The 18,845-nt window shown below is 46.7% G+C and overlaps 1 protein-coding gene across 1 annotated transcript in view; it reads right to left on the bottom strand.

Moving 5' to 3' along the window:
- AIPL1 (aryl hydrocarbon receptor interacting protein like 1) overlaps window positions 1-18,845 on the bottom strand; it is a 196,382-nt gene that overhangs the window by 57,078 nt on the left and 120,459 nt on the right. The window contains exons 3-4 of the mRNA XM_063956005.1: window positions 6,723-6,911; window positions 1,541-1,717 (exon numbers count right to left, since the gene is read on the bottom strand). Of these exons, the coding sequence (XP_063812075.1) occupies window positions 1,541-1,717; window positions 6,723-6,911 (366 nt within the window). The remainder of the gene's footprint in view (window positions 1-1,540; window positions 1,718-6,722; window positions 6,912-18,845) is intronic.

The raw sequence follows: 18,845 nt of genomic DNA, 5'->3' as shown, positions 1-18,845 counted from the left end.
GGTGCACATCTCTAGTCCACTTACAGCTTTGCTTTTTTACAAATTTGGCACAACATGGAAAACACGGCTAAGCTTTTTTTCACGAGTAACGAGTGGATGAATTTAAAAAATTTTGTTTGCCATAATAGAATATGTATAAAGTAACATATTAAAGAAGCAAATTAAGAAAAATCACAAGGCATGGCTAAATCTCTGAGTCTATGGCATGCAAAACTGTGCCATACATGGCGGGATATAGCAAAAATGTATGTGGACACATCTGTACATAGAAAAAGCCTGCTTCACACATCATCACGGGAAAGCTTGTGTGTCTCTACAGTAGCTACTGTACCATCCTTTTCCTCAAAAGTCCCAAGTAGTCAAGATGTACAGTCCCACACACAAAGGTGCACAGTGATCTCAGAGTTATGTCACAGAAATCTAAAGAATTAATTTTTAACTCATCTCCACCCATCCATTTGCAAATGACCACCATTAGTTTTAAAAAATATTGTATCAATACAATAGCAATTCCCTTGTATTTAGATACTGAATATGTGGAAAAGTCATATTTAACTGCGAACACAATTCATATAAGCATGGGTTAGGAACCATTGAATATGACAGCAATTTAAGTCTTGCAATAGATAACATTTGAAGATCTTCTGGTATTCTTCATTGCCTCCATCACTACATGCTACCAGAGAAACTGATCAAATGCCGGAAGAGAACTTCTTGGCAGGAATCAGTAATCCGTACAGTGATATACTAGCTGCCAGCCATGGAGTGTGGTTACAGGGCAAATATCATTAACAGTGGCAAACGCAGGATTTCTAGAGTGGGGTTTCCAAATGCAGTCCACAATCTCCTACTGGGGGAGCGGTAGAAGAACCTAGTAATGACCCCGGACATTAATGTATACATTTGTCTTTTTATACACTATATACTGTATGGAATACAGTATTAATATTGAAAACTATAGATGGTCTATAGTATATGCTGTATGAAACATATTTAAATCTACATAAGTGGTCAGGAAAAGGTTAAACATATCATAATAACTAATTGCACAAACATAATAGAACCAGTACGGCCCTTTCTAAGCACATGGCACGGCTCCTGTCTCTTCTTCCTGCTAGCTACTCTCTGGTCCAGTGCACTGATTAAGCACTGTGATCCACACACACACTAATCTCGGTAGAAGAAGCTGCTACCACTGGGCATGTGCAGCAGCTTTAGTCTGTCCCTTAAACTGCATGATGTGACGGCAGTTCTAGTAATCGTATTATATAACATTGCTATTGTTGTCAGAATTTGAGCCACTTGCCAAGAGGAGGGGGGTTTCTGGGCAACCGGAATCCCCCCCTGCGTTTGCCTATGATTAAAGTCATGTACTCTGGAGAATCAGTACAGACTACAAGAAAAGGCAATGGTAATGCAAAAAACACTACATGATTCAGATGGCATTCTAACTGTACAGTGTGCTATGAGTGGGAGTCAACCTGGGGTTGATGGCAATTTCTAGTGTAAAATCTGAGTTACTCCCATTCAGATAGTCTACCTTGGTCTGAATATTTTTTAGGCAGATGACTGCTTCCCTGTACTTGTTGGTTGCGTCTTCATAGCGTCCCAGCTTGAACAGCCTGTTTCCTTCACCATGTAGGATAGGGACAGCTTTCAGCTTTTCATCATTATTCAGTGCCCAGGACTCTCGTTTATAAGTGCTGGGAGATTCCACCTGTCAGCGAGACAAAAGAGGAATGACTTTCTGTAGGAATTAGACAATCAAGTAGAAAGAGATCCTAGTTTAGTCATATAACCACATTATTAGACACAACTTGCAGAAGAAAATCAGGCCCGCACACCAGCATATTTTCATGAAAATTTAATTTGTTAAAAGTTCTTATAAGTATCTATTAGAGATGAGCGGGTTTTGTTCCCATAGAATCCCCCCGAACATCCCATTCTGAGACTCGGGACTTTCCACCAGACTCGGAAACCAGAACGATGCAAAACATCATCATCCCGCTGTCGGATTCTCGCGGTTTTGGATTCCATATAAACAACTGAGCGTCACCGCCATTTTCACTCTGGACTTTGAGAGTCAGGGAGACAGACCTGGTGGCGTCAGGTGGGGTCAGCGTGTGCTCTCTAGGGGTGCTGTTAGGGGAGCTGTCCTGTCACTGTGATGTTAGGGGTGCAGTATTGGCTGTCACTGGTGTTCCATGTGCTGTTAGGGGTGCTGCAGCTGTACATGGGTGTTACTGTGCTGGCTGTCACTGTGTTGTACAGGGGGCAGGGGCACTGTCCTCCTGTATGCTGTGAAAACACATGGGTGCTGGCTGTAAAAAATCTGGGGTGCAGCGAAAATAAATGTACACTGGCCCTGTCTTGTATGCTGTAAAAAATCTGGGGTGCAGTGAAAATAAATGTACACTGGCCCTGTCTTGTATGCTGTAAAAAATCTGGGGCGCAGTGAAAATAAATGTACACTGGCCCTGTCTTGTATGCTGTTAAAATTATGGAGTGCAGTAAAATAAATGTACACTGGCCATGTCTTGTATGCTGTAAAAATTCAGGGGTGCAGTAAAATAAATGTACACTGGCTCTGTCTTGAATGCTGTAAAAATTCTGGGGTGCAGTGAAAATATATTGTACACTGGTCCTGTATGCTGTAAAAATACAGGGGTGCTGCTGTTAAAATAAAAGCACACTGGTCCTGTATGCTTTAAAAATACAACAGTGCTGTTGTTAAAATAAAAGTACACTGGTCTTATATGCTATAAAAATAAAGGGGTGCTGTTGTTAAAATAAAAGTACACTGGCCCTGTCTTGTATGCTCTAAAAATTCTGGGGTGCAGTAAAAATCAATATACAATGGCCCTGTCTTGTGTGCTGTAATTATTCTAGGGTGCAGTGAAAATCAATGGAGTCTCATGGTGGCTTACAGCCAGGAAGATGTCTGGCTTGCCAGGCTTAAGCATGCTGTGAGCACAGAGGATACTATTGCTTCCTCCCACAGTCCTACTTATAGTATGAAATGATTTTTGACTGTAGAGTGGTAAGCTCCACTAGGGCAAGGGCTGAATAACAAAGAATTCACTGCACAGTCCTGCTTAGTACTCTACCGAACCCACCTCGAACTCAACGTGCCCCATCCCGGGCTACTGTGGGGGCTCAGGAGGGGCTGCTTTATTTAAAAATTAAATATGAAAAAAATAAACAAGACACACAGGTATGCTCACATGCGTGTAACTGGGAGCTGTGGAAAACAAAAATAAGGCATCTGCCACAAAATATGTAAATAAAAATGCAATAAAAAAATGGGGGAAAAAGAAACCCACGAGATTTTCACAAAATAAGTCTCCAGATGCTGTGGAGGGGAAAATATCCAATCTTGATCTTGTGGTATACACCAGTTTATTTGCATCCCAGCATTAAATATGAGATTATCTTAATCCCTGAACATGGAGTAGGGGATACAAATTTGGAGGCTTTGGCCCCTAGTTTTTCAGTTTGTCCAGTAATGTGGTAATTAATAATTATATATTTGCTTGGTTGAAGTCCTTTCTGTTCCACACCAATATAGGAGTGGAGGTGAAAGCCTGTGTATTGTTCCTGATTCCGTGTGCCTCTCTAATTTTTAATCACCTTCTTGACACTGTCCTTTTCCTCTTGCCTCTTCTCATAATGTAAAAAGTCATCACAGAAAGAGGTGTTACTAGCTATGATTCAGAGAACTTGGGAAGCTTTTTCCAGGGGAACCACCTGTTGCTGAAATGATGGGTTTATTAAACTGTGCATGTCCTGTTTAAACAACATATGGTTGGTTGTGAAGGCCCAAGACAATTCTATCTTGCACCTCTTTTTTTTTCTTTGCATTATGTGCTCTTTGGGGACTATTTTTTTAAACTGCCATCCTGTCTGTCACTGCAGTGCCACTCCTAGATGGGCCAGGTGTTTGTGCCGCCCTCTTGGGTTGCTTAGCTTAGTCATACAGCCACCTCGGTGCATCTTTTGGCCTAAAAACAATATTGTGAGGTGTGAGGTGTTCAGAATAGACTGGAAATGAGTGGAAATTAATGTTATTGAGGTTAATAATAGCGTAGGATCAAAATTACCCCCAAATTCTGTGATTTTAACTGTTTTTATGTTTTAAAAAAATCATCCAGATCCAAAACCAAAACCCGAAAGGGAGGTTTTGGCAAAACCAATCCAGATCCAAAATATGAGTGGGGATACAGATACAAAACCAAAACCCGAAACCCGAAAAAAGTGTCCGCCGCACATCTCTAGTATCTATATTAGAGATGAGCGGGTTCGGTTTTACTCGGATTTACTCAGATTTACTCGAATCTGCTTATTGGCTCTCGAATGTCACATGTTTTGGTTAGCCAATAAGAAAAATCCGTAAAATCTGATTTTGCGATAATTCTGGCGTTAAGAACCGAGTAAATCTGAACTCGCTCATCTCTAATCAATATACATAAGTATGTAATAAGTGCTGTACCTTTGCATTCTCATTAACCTTACCATTTGGAGTAATATATAATAAAAGGATGAGGCTAGCATCCCAGTGCAGGGAAGGCTGGCGGTCAGGTGACCGATGCCCGAATCCCAACTGAGAGCATACCCATAATAAAAGAGTCATTTTTGTTAAGGTAGTAGAATGACCTGTTTGTAGCCAAGTACCAAATGTTTCATGCATTGCATTCATTGTGGGCACAAAATCAAAGTGGTCTGAGCATACCTTATTATATCATCATTATTAGCCTATTAATAATAGTTTATTTCTCTTTTATTTATAAGGTGTAACAGTTCATCAGATAAACATGATCCATTTCAATCCTTTAAAATGCATCAATTGGTTGTTAATGCTGCTGTACTAAGCTATGTATTTCCTGGAAACATTTTTGTCTAGTCAGACCAAGCATATCCCATTCCTTTTTATGAGGAAAGTATTATCAATGATAACAATTTATCCATTACTTACTATCGGGAAACTGCTATCATTGAAGTCAATGAAGCCATTACTTTATATTGGGAAACTAATACAACTGCATTCATTGGTGTTGTCCGAGGATACAGATTCTTTAGGTGCATACGCACACAGCTGCTGACCATTTACTTCAAAGGGAGCCCGGCTGCAATGCATACACAGCACAATCCTGCTATAAAACGCTGCTTTGCACAGCAAAGCTGTAGTAGGACATATCTGTATGTGGGTGTGATAGGGCACATAGTAACCTCCCACGCATGTACGGAAATGATTTTTTTTTCATAGAACAGGGAAATATAGTCTGGTAATCACAAAATTGTAGCTAGTGGTAGGGCGCATTATTTGAAAGTGGGGACGTTTGGCACGTAATGCCCTCCCACCCATATATGGAACATTTTCCATAGTGTGGGGTCACATTGCCTTGTGATCACAAGTACAAAGCGTCCACAACATTTGTAAGAGGGAACTTTCCCCCCCCCCCCCTACACACACACACACATGCCTTTCTAAATGGATACCTCGTAACTATTTGTAGGAATGTTGGGGAAGATCATCCCCATGCCTGGACAGTATTTTTCTGTAGTACAGGGGGTTAATGTCTGGTTACCAGTGCGATCTATGTGGGCAGAAACTTTGAAAGAGGGGACGCCCTTCTTTCAAACAGAGGTTCCCCCATATGTTTATATGGTGGGGTTGGAGAGTTAAATGGAATTAAAGTACCCTCTAACTCTCCACCATTTTCATTCAGTTTCATTTCAAAAGTGGCGTTAGTGTGTATGTGCATGCTGATTTCACTTCCCAATCCGGCCTGATGGACACCCCCTGTGCCCTTAGCTCTAGCCGCCACCCCAGGTGGGTTAGGGTTATGGTAGGGGGAAGGGGAGGGTTAAATATATTACTCTGTCGTCATTCTAAAAGTCAGGATGCTGTAGTCCGTTATGTGACAGCCAGAATCTTGACTGTCGGTAACGTTTATCACACCCATAATAAGAGAGTCATTTTTGTTAAGGTAGCAGAATTACCAGTTTGTAGCCAAGTACAAAATGATTCATGCATTGCATTCATTGTGGGCACAGATTGAAAGTGGTTTTGCACACCTTATACAATAACACTGCAGAGGAAGAACTCTGCTTGTCTTTTGCAGCTAACTTAAAATAAAAATCTTACCCCTCCCCCATCAGGCCAGATCGGGAAGTGAAATCAGCATGCACATACACAGTGATGCCACTTTTGAAATGAAGCTGAATGAAAATGGTGAAGAGTTAGTGGGTACTTTAATTCCCTTTAACTCTCCAACCCCACCACCTAGACATATGGGGGGATCTCTGTTTGAAAGAAGGGCGTCCCCTCTTTCAAAGTTTCTGGCACATAGATCTCACTGATAACCAGACATTAACCCCCTGTACTACAGAAAAATACTGTCCAGGCATGGGGATGATCTTCCCCTACATTCCTACAAATAATTACGAGGTATCCAGTTAAAAAGGTATGTGTGGGGGGTTCCTTCTTTCAAATTCTGACCAAACTTATAGTATTAGCTATTCATACATGGGTAGAATAAAGATATAAGGCATACACATGGCATACACAGAATTCTGCAAAGAGAAAACAGCCATTGGAAACTGAAGGAAACTGAAAAGAAATGCTTTAAATATTTTACTAACAGCAAACTCCAACCTTCAAATTGCATAACGTTAGTGTACATCAGGTTTTGTTTCTGGGACAGAGATTACATTGATTTTACCTTTAACAGTTCAATGACAAATATAAGAGGCTGAGGCTCTTTCTGTAGCTCATCCAGGTCTTCGTAACCCAATGTATGGTAGGCAAACATGTTCGCCAGCCCACAAGTATGCATATGCCAGTCTGTGGGGTCCTTTCCTTCTGCAATAAGTCGCAAGCTCTTGGAGACCAGTGGATATAAACCAGTGTGCTGTCAGAGAAAGACATAGTTCGATAAACTTTGAATAATGTTGATATTAAAAAAATAAAAAAAATATACTACTTCAGTGGTTTTCAAACTGTGTGCCGTGGCAATTTGGGGTGCCTCGGACAATTGCAGAGGTGCCTTCGATTGGTGGTCCAGGACCAATTAAAATTATTTATGGTCAATGTAATAGGCAAAACCAGTGCTGGTGGCTGCCAATCACAAAATATGTGGACAAACAGAAGCAAATCTTTCCCCTCACCACAGAATTGAACATAAGGATGACATCATTTATAAACACAGTTTAGTTAATTAAATTTTTATTTCTAAATTTATCAATAAGAAAGTTTTGGCCTAGGGGTGCCATGAAAAAGATTCTAAAACTCTAGTGTGCAGTGATTCAAAAAAGTTTGGGAACCACTGTACTACATCAATGGTACATTTACATTATTTTGTGGCATGCAAAATACAGATCAACAGCGTTATCTAAAATCCCATTTCCACTTAAATGCCAGATCTGATCCAGATTTTTAAATACAGTTCCAACCCGGGTCAGACCTGGGACAAACCCCATTTCATACTTGCCATCCCCCCGGAAGAGCAGACAAGTCTCCCGATTTTTAAGGTCCCCCTGCTCGGCCACCCACTTAGTGAGTAATGTGGGCGGACCGGGCAGTCGATTATACAATTCTTGTCAATCGTTCATCATAGACACGCCCCCTGTAGTATAATGCCGGTAATATCGGCATTACTGAGCGGAGAGTGTAGTTTAAATTATGCAATGTGGTAACCACGCACCATTCCGCCTCCGCCCTGCCCTCTCTGTGCATCATAGCCCTTCCCTGCTGAGCCGACCTGGCTACTCTCTCCCGGAGAGAGCAGCCATGATGTCAGCAAGTATGCCCCATTTACACCTCCGTATTATCCCAGGTTATTTCCGATTCGGCTACTTTCACACTGCAACTGTTTACAATGCTCCATTACCTGGGTCCTTCCCAGGTCCGACCTTGGTAGCTATTTTTGGGGACCCTTTTCTACTGAGCCGCGACCTGGGTTAGCCCAGCAATAACCCAGGTTATAGCAGCAGTGGAAGAGGGGTATAAGTCTCTTGAAAAAGTTATGACAACAGCTTAAAGTGACAATTTCACTTCTGAACCTTTCCAAACTTAATTTGAGAACTCCCATATTTCCATCAAAGAGCTGCTCATTTACATATCAAATAAATATGTTTGTCATTTTATTGCATACACATTTAGTATGAAAGTAAATAGTGCCCTTAAATAAATTCTAATAATCCATTTTTGTACAGCAATAACTGTAGTAGTAATGACAATACATTAGTTTACTTGCAATGAACATTTACACTATCATCATTGTTCATTTGTAGGGTGGCTCAAAACTCAGCCGTGTCAAGTGTTGAGTATAACAAACCATAGATGCACAAAGCACTTATAAAATAAAATCATATGTATATAAATAGAATAAGAGTTTGATGATGAGGACAAAACATGGTCTTTACATCCTGTGCCCACACACATGAAATCCCGTTGAAAGTAGTTTGTACTGTATGTTATTTTCATGTTTGTATGGGTTTCCGCTATGTGCTCCAGTTTCCTTGCACATTCAAAAATATACTGGTACTGTTGGCTTCTGACCAAAAAATTAACCCTAGTGTGTATGTGTGCTATGGGGTAGCGAATATATATTGGAAGTACCCCTGGGGCAGGGACTGATGTGAATGAGTATATATTCTCTGTATACTATGTATGCACTATATAAAAATGCTGGTAATAAAAATAACAAAAAAGTAAGCACTGATTTTTTTAACTAATTTTCTGTGTTTTATTGCTGCTAAATAGCTATATGAGTATTGTTTTCAAATATGTGTAATACCCACCCCTTATTATTTTATTATGTCATTTGCTAATTTAAATATCATGTTTATGATACAGATCAGAGTACATACTTTGTTTATTGAATTATATTTTATTTACAAGGAACATACGTACAACAAAATGATAGCAAAATGATATAGTGCACAGGAGATCAGGTACAGGAAAATGATAAACAACTTAGAAATACATACAACATAATTTGGAATATTTTGCATTCATGCATTACGCTTACCTCCCAACTGTCCCGGTTTTCATGGAACAGTCTCATTTTTTGGGCACTGTTCCAACCACGGGCTGCAATGTCCTGCGGTGGGGAGTGGGGCAGTTGGGAGGCCTCCTGTCACTCTGCTCTGTATAGCAGAGCAGCAGTGAATAGACGCTGTGTGATTAATGGGAGACAGAGGGGCTAGGGGCATGCCAGCAGCTCATAGACCACTGGCCATGCCCCCTAAGTGAATTGGGAGACGCGGCTTGCGAAAGCATCATCCCCATGAAGCCCCGCCTTCTTTTAGTGCGGCCATGCCACCATGCAGGCATGGCTGCACCGCGCAGAGGTCCCGACTCCATCTACAGCGATGTTGGGAGGTCTGCATTAGGGAACACACTAATGTTCCCAGTTAGGATCTGTATTATAACCAGCCTATATGTCAGTCTGCAAGTTGCTCAGTAGAGCAGAGGGGAGGTCTTGCCCCCTCTCAGAGCTCAGAGTGACAGCTATGGACATAAGCAATGAGAGACAGAGGGAAGAACGGGGAGGCAGATGGGAAGGGAGGATATAGAAAAGAAAAAAGACCAGTAAAGCCCATCACAAAAGCTTGCAACATGGTGAATGGTGTGTCTGTAATACACAGTAACAAGAGTATACATATACAGTACACTGTATATACTCATTCCAATTTGAAGGCATACAACTGCTGTCACCATACATCCCCAATCTCAAGTCTAGAAAGGAATGTGGCATTTTGAAATTGGGTATAATTTAGGGGTGTGGATCATTAGATCGACAGTGTCTAGATTGACAATGTTTAGGTCGTCCACTATAGGTCGACAGTCACTAGGTCGACAGGGTTGCACTAATTGGGCTTCCCGGTTACTGTACGGCGAAAACGTCACCAAAAAAACATGAAAAACTCATCTCAACCTTTTGACCTGTCGACCTAGAACATGTCGACCTAGAAACCCTGTCGACCTTGAAAACATGTCGACCTAGTGACTGTCGACCTACAGTGGTCAACCTAAACATTGTCGACCTAGACACTGTCGATCTTCAGACCGGATCCCATAATTTAGTGGGAAGGTAGATGTGGCCAGACTCACTTGGTCAAGGTTTCGGCAAGTCATTGTACATATGTTTCATTTCACTGTGGTGCATTCTTACTGTACTGTTCCTTTTGGTTTAGATAACAGAGAACCAGTAGCACAGTTAAGTATTAATACTGGTGTCAGAACATTTACTGGACTATATGCATGACCCAAACATATACACAAAATGACATCTAATGTACACACTTTGCTATGTCAGATGTCTAATAACATTAATGTTTTAAAAATGTTTTAGCTTTAATATTCTGCTCACCCATATGTGCTGCAAAGTCCTCCTAATTGTCAGTAACACTTAGATATTCCAGTAGGTATTAAACATGCGTCTCCTATGCCACTATACCTTTCAAGAGACCAAAGGAAATGCAATTCTGAATGTTTCTGTCTATTTTTAAATAGTTAATGAGAAAAGTATTTATATTGATGTGTAATCATTCCATTTTGGCCATGTTTAAACATTTAAAACACGTTTCTTTCTTCCAGCAATAACTTCAATTAAATAAGATTCAGATATTCACACTATTAAATGTCACTGTGTCTCTGAAGGCAGACATATTGCAAGCGCTCACTGTTAAAAGGCATAATTAAACCTCCCATCAAAGTGAAGGTAAGATAATATTGCAGATTCTCTAGCAAACACAAAGGAAATTATTATAAGGTGTCTGCCACATACAAACTACAATCAGTGAAGAATAACATAAGAGAAATTATCTTACAGCCTGTACATGTGAATGTTATATCATTGCAGCTAGACTTAATTGACTTGGAGCCTATGTATAAAGTAGTAGTAAACTTCAAATACGGCTTTAGATTAATTTTACTGCAAACCACCACCTGCCTACAGTTACATCCCTACAGTGATTTATAAACTCTGTACGCAGTAAGGATCGTGTGTAAAATAAAATATATAGTCAGTTTTGAACAACCAAAAATTTGTACTGAAAGAATACACCCAAAAATATATCAAGAATAAAAAAGCTTTTGCGTGGAAATTATTCTCAATCTTGCTCCCTTGATGTCATTTAAGCACTAAGAACACTGATAGTAAGAATAATTTAAATAAACCCTCACAATTAACATGGAGTATAATTGAAGTTCTTAGCACACATTTGCACAAATATGCGGGCCCATGTACCGCGACCAGGTGACTTCATCACATGGGTCCCTGACATTCCTAATATTATCACATTATATAATTTTATCCAGGACTTACCTCTAAATAGGGCCTTATCAATGTGTGATCTGAAATGCAGTAACCTAGCTAATCAAAACACCTGAGGGAAAATGGGAGGAGTGCCAATACCAGAGGAAGGAAGCCTTGCCTTCCAGTGTACAATATGTACACAAATATAGAGGGAAAAAGGGGAGGCTGGGCCTGTTAGTGCTAGGAGTGTACATCTGCATTTCTCTTCCTCCAGCATAGTATTAGAAGCCTCAGCATGATAGCACCTCCTGATATCTTTAGTAATAGGGCGTGCAGTCCAGGCCCACCCCCCACCCCCTTTTTCCCCTATATTCCCCTATATAATATGAGAAAGTGGGGCTGTAAGGGGTAGTTATCAGGGATTTTGTTTTGCATGCCCACAAAATCACTGATAACTGCCAGCATCGGGAAGAGTCGCAGTAAATTACCGCAGCTAATTGGAAATCGCCTTTTGAGTGGCACATCTATTACTCCATTCTGGGGAACATAATTCAGCTTTGTTTTTGGAACTTTGCATTACACAGAATTTGGTCTATTAATAAGAACGGGACGACACTGGCCAATTCATTCTGCAGTGTAGTGTGGTTGGGGAAAGACTAGGAATGCTCAAAGTTTGAATTCTGCCAATGAAACAAACTAAAATGTTGCAGTTATATGCAGAATAGTTGAAAAAATATGTCCTTCTCTAGTCTACAGTACAGGTTTATAAATAGTAAAAAAAATATATATATTATTTAATTTTTGAAGTTCCAAAAATGCAAACATTTTACTTTTCTTAATTACTTTTTTAATAATCATAGATATTGGATGGGGGGGAAATTAATGTTACAGTTTTGACTTTAAGGGACATTACACTGAAGAAAAAAAAAACTTAATCAACAAAGCTGTATTTCATATTAAACTGAAAGCATGCTGTGCCATTTCTGACACAGGTGCTGATTCGGTCACAGCTCTAACCAGTTAGAATCAATGTTATAAACATCCTAGTGACATTTGGTGGACCCCTTCATTCTAAGTAAAGCAATCGTTACCTCTAATACCAAGAAATAAAGACACGGAGACTTGAATTTGGCAGAAAAATTGCTAGCTATTTATTTGACCCTAACCATAGCAAACCTGTAAATGAAAAACTTTGTTAAGATGCCGATTCAGCCGGCATATGGTGGCAGAAAAAAGAACGGCTCTATTAAACTGACGCTAACCTTAAAATGCTAAAATCCAAACCATCCTAATTTAACTACAAACTATCAAAACGGTAATAGGTGCTAGCTCAACCCCCACAGTGACTTCCCACCCTGATGGGTGCCCATTCCGCTGCCTCCCGGTCGGGTGGTCGAGCGGCCAATAAGTCGATGGAGGTGAGTGCACCTAAACCAAATCAAACTGTAAATCACTACAGCTTACCATACAACTACAAACTGCCGTTCTTTTCCGCCAACAGCGAAAGACTCCTCCCCAGAGTCTTCGCACCGCCACCATAACCTCACCCTAACTCCTGCAACACTAGGAACAGATCCTCCAGGAAAAGCATCATCCCCTCATTGGATAGATGCACACCATCAGGCCGAAAAAGGTGACTGTCTCGGAACCAAATCCTAGGGTGGCGAACTACCTTGCCTCCGTGGGACAGCACCCACTTCGCCACCGCCCCATTCACCTTCTTTCTGGCCTCATCAATTACGCGACCGTCCACCACACCTCGCCAACTCAACCTTGGCACCATCAAGGAGAAAACCAATATGCAATCGGTCCATGCTGCGGCCACACCTGCCAGATCCTGTATCATGGCCCACCGCAACTCCAAAGATGTCCTCTTCCCCAGGTCGTTGCCACCGAGATGGACAACCAATACTCTAGGAACTCCATGCTTGCTGGCCTGACTAACTAGCCAACTCCTCAAATCTTTCCACAGCATTCCTCGCCAACCAAGCCATCTAACTCCCTGAGCCCTAGGAAACCGCTGAGCCCCCGCCGAGGCTAAAAACTTTGCAGCCCAAAACACATACGAGTGGCCCACCACCCAAACGGTCAAGTCATCAGCAAACCAACCTGAAGAGGAGGAAGAGGGGTAAAATTGGTTACTAAATATCTATACCATGAGTCAGTAATTGCGTTAACCTGAAGGATCTGCCAAAAAGAAAAAATTTGTTTCCGAATATTGCAGAAATCTCGGCCTAGCCGATCTGCACGAGCTTCCAGCCAATTTGAAGCAGAACATGAACACACAAATGGGGATAATGAAAACAAATTTAAGAAATTAAAAGGGGGGGGGGGGGTAAAAAAGGGGTAAAACATGTAAGAACTCAGCTGGAGGTGAAAGCGTAAAGACCTGCTGAGGGACTCTGATTAGAACAGATTAGCCGAATTGTGGATTAGAATTCAGTCCGTCAAGTCAGGCAAAAAATCGCAAAATAACTCCAGACCCCCGCTGCCGGCTCATGCCCGCAACGGTGAGTAGCTAATCCCTGAGTAGGATAAAACGGGAAGACAAACAAACGCACAACACCATAACGTACTGAACTGTAACAACACGAATAAACAACTGCAATTAAACAAAGAGTATGCGCGAGCCAGCATCTCATGCAACGGGGCGAATATACCGTCTGTAACTTGACGACTTCCATCGCCCCACCGCCTGGATCTCGGCCATGGAAAATCCCGCCGCCGCAGCCGACGTCACAGCCCCTATGCGGAAGGAATGCGCCCCGAACGCAGCGGGTGGAAGGCCCAAGCTCGCAAGACAGCGACCCAGCATCCAACGAAATTGATACTTCGTCACCGGCAGCCCGTCATAATGCAGCAGCCATGACCCCCGACCGCCGGGCCGTACTGCCGCATACTGCACTGCCAAACTTACTGGGCAAATGCTCTCATCCAGTGCCGGAACCAAGGTGACCCAACGACCTCTCCCCACTTGGTCCGTCTTAGAGCGACGCAATCTGCAAAGCAAGGACCTCTCACCCACCACCACGTCCCCGACCAGCATGCGCAAATCTGCTCGCTTAGAAGGCGCTACCAATTCCGAAACCCTAAAGGCCCTGTGGTAAGCCATTGAGAACGCCAAACTGAACAACAGCGACTCAAACATGGACGATGCGACACCTCCTACCGCCCTGATGACAGCCGGCAACAAAGCCGCATCAATGGGCCGCCTCCTGTCAGGCGGCATCGGCGCGACTCGCACGCATCCCTTCATCGCCTTCAGCAGAATCCCACTTTTTGTCACGTCGGGGTTGCCCTTTATTTTGCTGAAAAACGAAATGCCAGCCAAGTACCGGGATACCACCGCTCTGGACCTACCCGAAACATACAGCTGCCAAATAAAAGAAAGCATCATCCGATGCCCGCTCTTACCTTGTGAATTCCGTCCTTGAACAAACTCCTCCCACTCGCTCCAAGCTTGCCTGTAAGCCTTAAGCGTGGTTGGCGCGACTGACCGCAACGCTAGACCCATCAGTCCGGCCCGATCACCTGCCAAACATAACCGGGACAATGAAAACCATGCTCGTCGGCCTCGGGTGCCAACAAACAAAATCTTTCCCACTGCCCTCGTGATAACGCGTCAGCAATTCCGTTCTCTAGCCCCAGCACGTGCTGCGCGCGGAACCACACGAAGGCATGTCAACAGCAACTGCCCCAGCACCCGCAGAACGACCAGCGACTTCGCCCTCTGGTTATTAATCGCATGCACCACACCCAGATTATCACATCTAAACAAGATGCTGCGATGAGCCAGCCGATCGCCCCATACCTCCAGCGCCACCATAATGGGGAAAAGCTCCAGAAGCAAACCTCCTTAGTTAAACCTTCGCGACGCCATTCCGCCGGCCACGAGGCCGCGCACCAAGATCCCTCCAGATAGCAACCGAATCCAGAGGCACACGCTGCGTCGGTGAACAACTGCAACCTAGCGCTGTCCACCATTGGGGCCTGCCATATACACACCTCGTTGAAGTCCTCCAGGAACGAGGCCCATACGGCCAAATCCCTCTTAATCTCTGAGGACAAACGCACGAAATGGTGTGGTCTGGCACACCCCGCAGTCGCCCTTTCTAGCTTCCGGCAGAAAACCCTGCCCATCGGGATTACCCGACAAGCAAAGTTCAACATGCCCAGCAAGGACTGCGCCTGCCGTAGTGTGACCTTACGCGACCCTTCAAACCGGCAAATAGCATCGCGGAGCTTCACCACCTTGACCCGAGGAAGCCGACACGATCCTGCCACTGTGTCAATCTCAATCCCCAAAAAGGACAAACAGGAGGACGGGCCCTCTGTTTTATCCTCGGCCACAGGAACGCTGAAGTGGAAAAACAGCGCCCGGATGCTGAAAAGCAAGTCGCCGCACCGCGGTGAATTTGCCGGACCCGCGCACAGGAAGTCATCGAGGTAATGGGCGACCCCGTGACCCCCTGACGAAGACTCCACGCACCAATGTAGAAACGTACTAAAACGCTCGAAAAATGAGCATGAAACGGAACATCCCATCGGCAAACATTTGTCGATGAAATACTCCGCTCCAATCCGGAAACCCATAAAACGGAATGAGTCCGGATGTAATGGCAGCAACCGAAAAGCGGACTCAACATCAATCTTAGCCATGAGGGCCCCGGTCCCGTAACTGCGGACCATCTCCAACGCTTCGTCAAACGACTGATACACCACCGAGCAATGAGCCGGCGGTATTGCGTCGTTGACCGACGCCCCCGACGGGTAAGAAAGATGCTGAATGAGCCGGAAAGCGCCTGGAGTCTTCTTGGGAACCACCCCCACTGGAGAGATGACCAAGTCATCCACCGGGGGCGATAGAAACGGTCCCTCCATCCTGCCCAACCTGACCTCCTTATCCACTTTCTCCCTCAGTACTAACGGCAAGGCTCGGGCAGACTGGAGGTTCCACTGGGCCCGCACGGACACCTCGCTCGCAACAGGCAAGCGAAACCCAAACTGAAAACCGGAAAACAAAAATTGTGCATCCTCCCTATTCGGATACAAATCCAACCACCGGCCCATAGTCTCCAATTTAATTGGTGTTGGCGCTCTGTGGAGCGCTCCCGCCCGCGGCTTGTCTGGGGTAAGTTTGCTTACCCCGGGCACCCTGCCGAATGCCTTTGAAGCAGGAGGAGGCTGGGTGGGATCCGCCACACTGCAGGCACGAGTGTCGAAAACGACACTGCTTGCCGAAGGAACACGCCGCGTTGTTAAACGCGAAACATTTTCCTTTTGTGGCGGCTCGCCCCCCTGCGCGGACGGCCGACCTACCTGGCTTGGCCAATCTGCCTTCCGCGCCGGACCCTTGGGCGGACGACCCTGCGCGGTGCCCGTCCGCCCCCGGCTTCCGGGGCTCCTCAGCCTGTTGCGAAGCCCGAGTGACCTTGAGCCAGACCTCAACGTCCTTGAACCCAAAGTCCATGACCTGCAAACCGTCCTGCTTTTCCCTGAATTCCTGGTCGTACCTACGCCACTCCGATCCCGAAGACGTGCGCTGCATGTCGTGCACGAGATGCAGGTACCGAATTATGTTCATGTGCTCGTTTGGCCTGTCCTCCAAGTAACACGCCGCGAAGACCCAAAATCCGGCCAGCCAATTATCGAAGGTACGGAATGCCTCCGCCCCTATACCCTTCTTTGCGGCCGCCGCCTTATACTCCTTCTTCGCGTCCTTGGTCAAGACGAACACATCAACAAAGTCCCCTCTGCGAATCTTCCTGCGGCAGCTATCTCACAGCCCCCGCATAATGGCAGTATAGTTGCAGCGCACGACCCCGGGCAAATCGCGGCGCTTCTTGGCCCTACGAGCTTCCTCGCTAAGCCGCTTGCGCCTCTTCCGCTGGCCCGCTGCCCTCTTGGCGAATTTCGTCGCCCGCTTCCTTGCCCTAGTCGTGCTACTGACTGCGGACACCTGCGACGACAGAGAAGACGAAGAGGAGGAAGAGCTACTAGAACTAGAGCTCGTGGAGGAACCCAATACCGACTGCACCACCTCACCTGATGCCGCCGACCCCGACATGGAATCCTCCGGCGTGGCCAAACCGACGTCTTCCTCTTCGTATTCTGCCATCTCAACTTCCCCGAGATCCCCTGTAACAGAGAAAGAAGGGGAGGACCCCGCCAGCACTCGCGGCGCATGCCGAGCCCTCCGTGAGGGGGGAGTTGCCGCCGAGCACCCCTGCGCTTCCTGCCCCGGACCCTGCTCCAATTCTGCAGCGGCCGCCCCGAGCTCCCTTCAGGCGCGTGCCACTCGCTGCGCCGCGGCAGCCCTCCGACCACCGGACCCGCCTGCCACCGCAGGTTCGCCGGAACTAGCAGTCGCCCTCGGGGAGGCAGCCGCGGCTAACGGCCCTAAAGCCTCCACCACAGTGGCCAGGGCCGACGCCAGCGCTCCGGAGGGGTAGCGACCCCCCCCAAAACGAGGCATCGGGCCCCGAGGGACCTCCCGCCGGGGCCCGCGCGCGACCACACGCCCGCCGCCCGACAGGCGGCAACCGGGCACCCAACGCCCGCTGCCCCGGTGGGAAGACGGGGGCGCCCCTGTCGGCGCCCACGCTGTCCTCACTCTCCACCTCCAAGTACGCCCCCTCCCCCTGCGAATCGGAACTATCTCCCGTCGCCAGGGGGGAGACGCCCCGAGAATAAGCCGCGCGCGCCGCAGCCCTGCGGCCGCTGACCCATTCCCTGTCCCCCCTCCTCCCCCGCGGGCCGCTGGATTCCGGCCCCAGGGGAGTAATTAGGGGAGACCGAGAAGCCCGCGCACGCACTGCGCCGCTCGCAGTGGGCACGGGCTCGCGCGCCTCCCGCGCGCCCCGTCACCGTGTGCAGCTGCACTCCGGTGCTCATTCCCTACCGACACCTGTGCCTCCCGCCTGCCCACTAAAGCCGCCCTGCCTCTCCTTTCCCCCCGGCCCCCGCCGGACTCCGGCTGCCGGGGAGTTAACTGAGTTGAAAAGAGAGACAATGGGGCTGGCGGCGCCGCTGCGCACACATGTGCGCGGCTGGCGCCGCCGGAGGCAGGCATGGGCGCGCGCGCACCTCGTGCGCGCGTCCCACTGTTCTCCGTCACAGCTCCCCCGCCAGCCGCACTGAACATACCCGCCGCGCGAGGCCCCGAAGCAAGCCCCGCGCGGCGAGCCACCGACCCCCGTCCAGCCTCTACCCCCCGCCTGGCACTCAGCTCCGGCCGCGGCAAGGGGGAAGAGACAGGGGCCGCCTGTGCAGCAGCCGCCGGGCGCCGGACACCGCCGCTTCGTCAGGTGCTCCCGGAGGCGAGGGCTGATGCCCGTCTACCTCCGGGCGGCCTGACTGGATCTCCGGCCTACCCCGCCGCCCGCGCCTGCCCGGCAAAGCCGGCCTGGCCCCCAGCGGCGAGGCCGACCTGATCCGCCTAGCTGCGCTCCTGCCCGCGCCCGTGGAGGCCGCGGGGGACGGAGCCCCGTCCCCCAGGCCTGCCATCCCTTCCACCGGCCCAGCTCCACCGCCAGAAGCGCGGTATCGAGCTGGGGTCCCGGCGGAACGGCGAGGGCGAGA

This window comes from Pseudophryne corroboree, chromosome 2 (assembly GCF_028390025.1).
Source record: "Pseudophryne corroboree isolate aPseCor3 chromosome 2, aPseCor3.hap2, whole genome shotgun sequence".
NCBI classification, from domain to species: Eukaryota; Metazoa; Chordata; class Amphibia; order Anura; family Myobatrachidae; genus Pseudophryne; species Pseudophryne corroboree.
The sequence above is the reverse complement of the archived record's forward strand: the minus strand, read 5'-3'. Positions and strand labels throughout refer to the sequence as shown.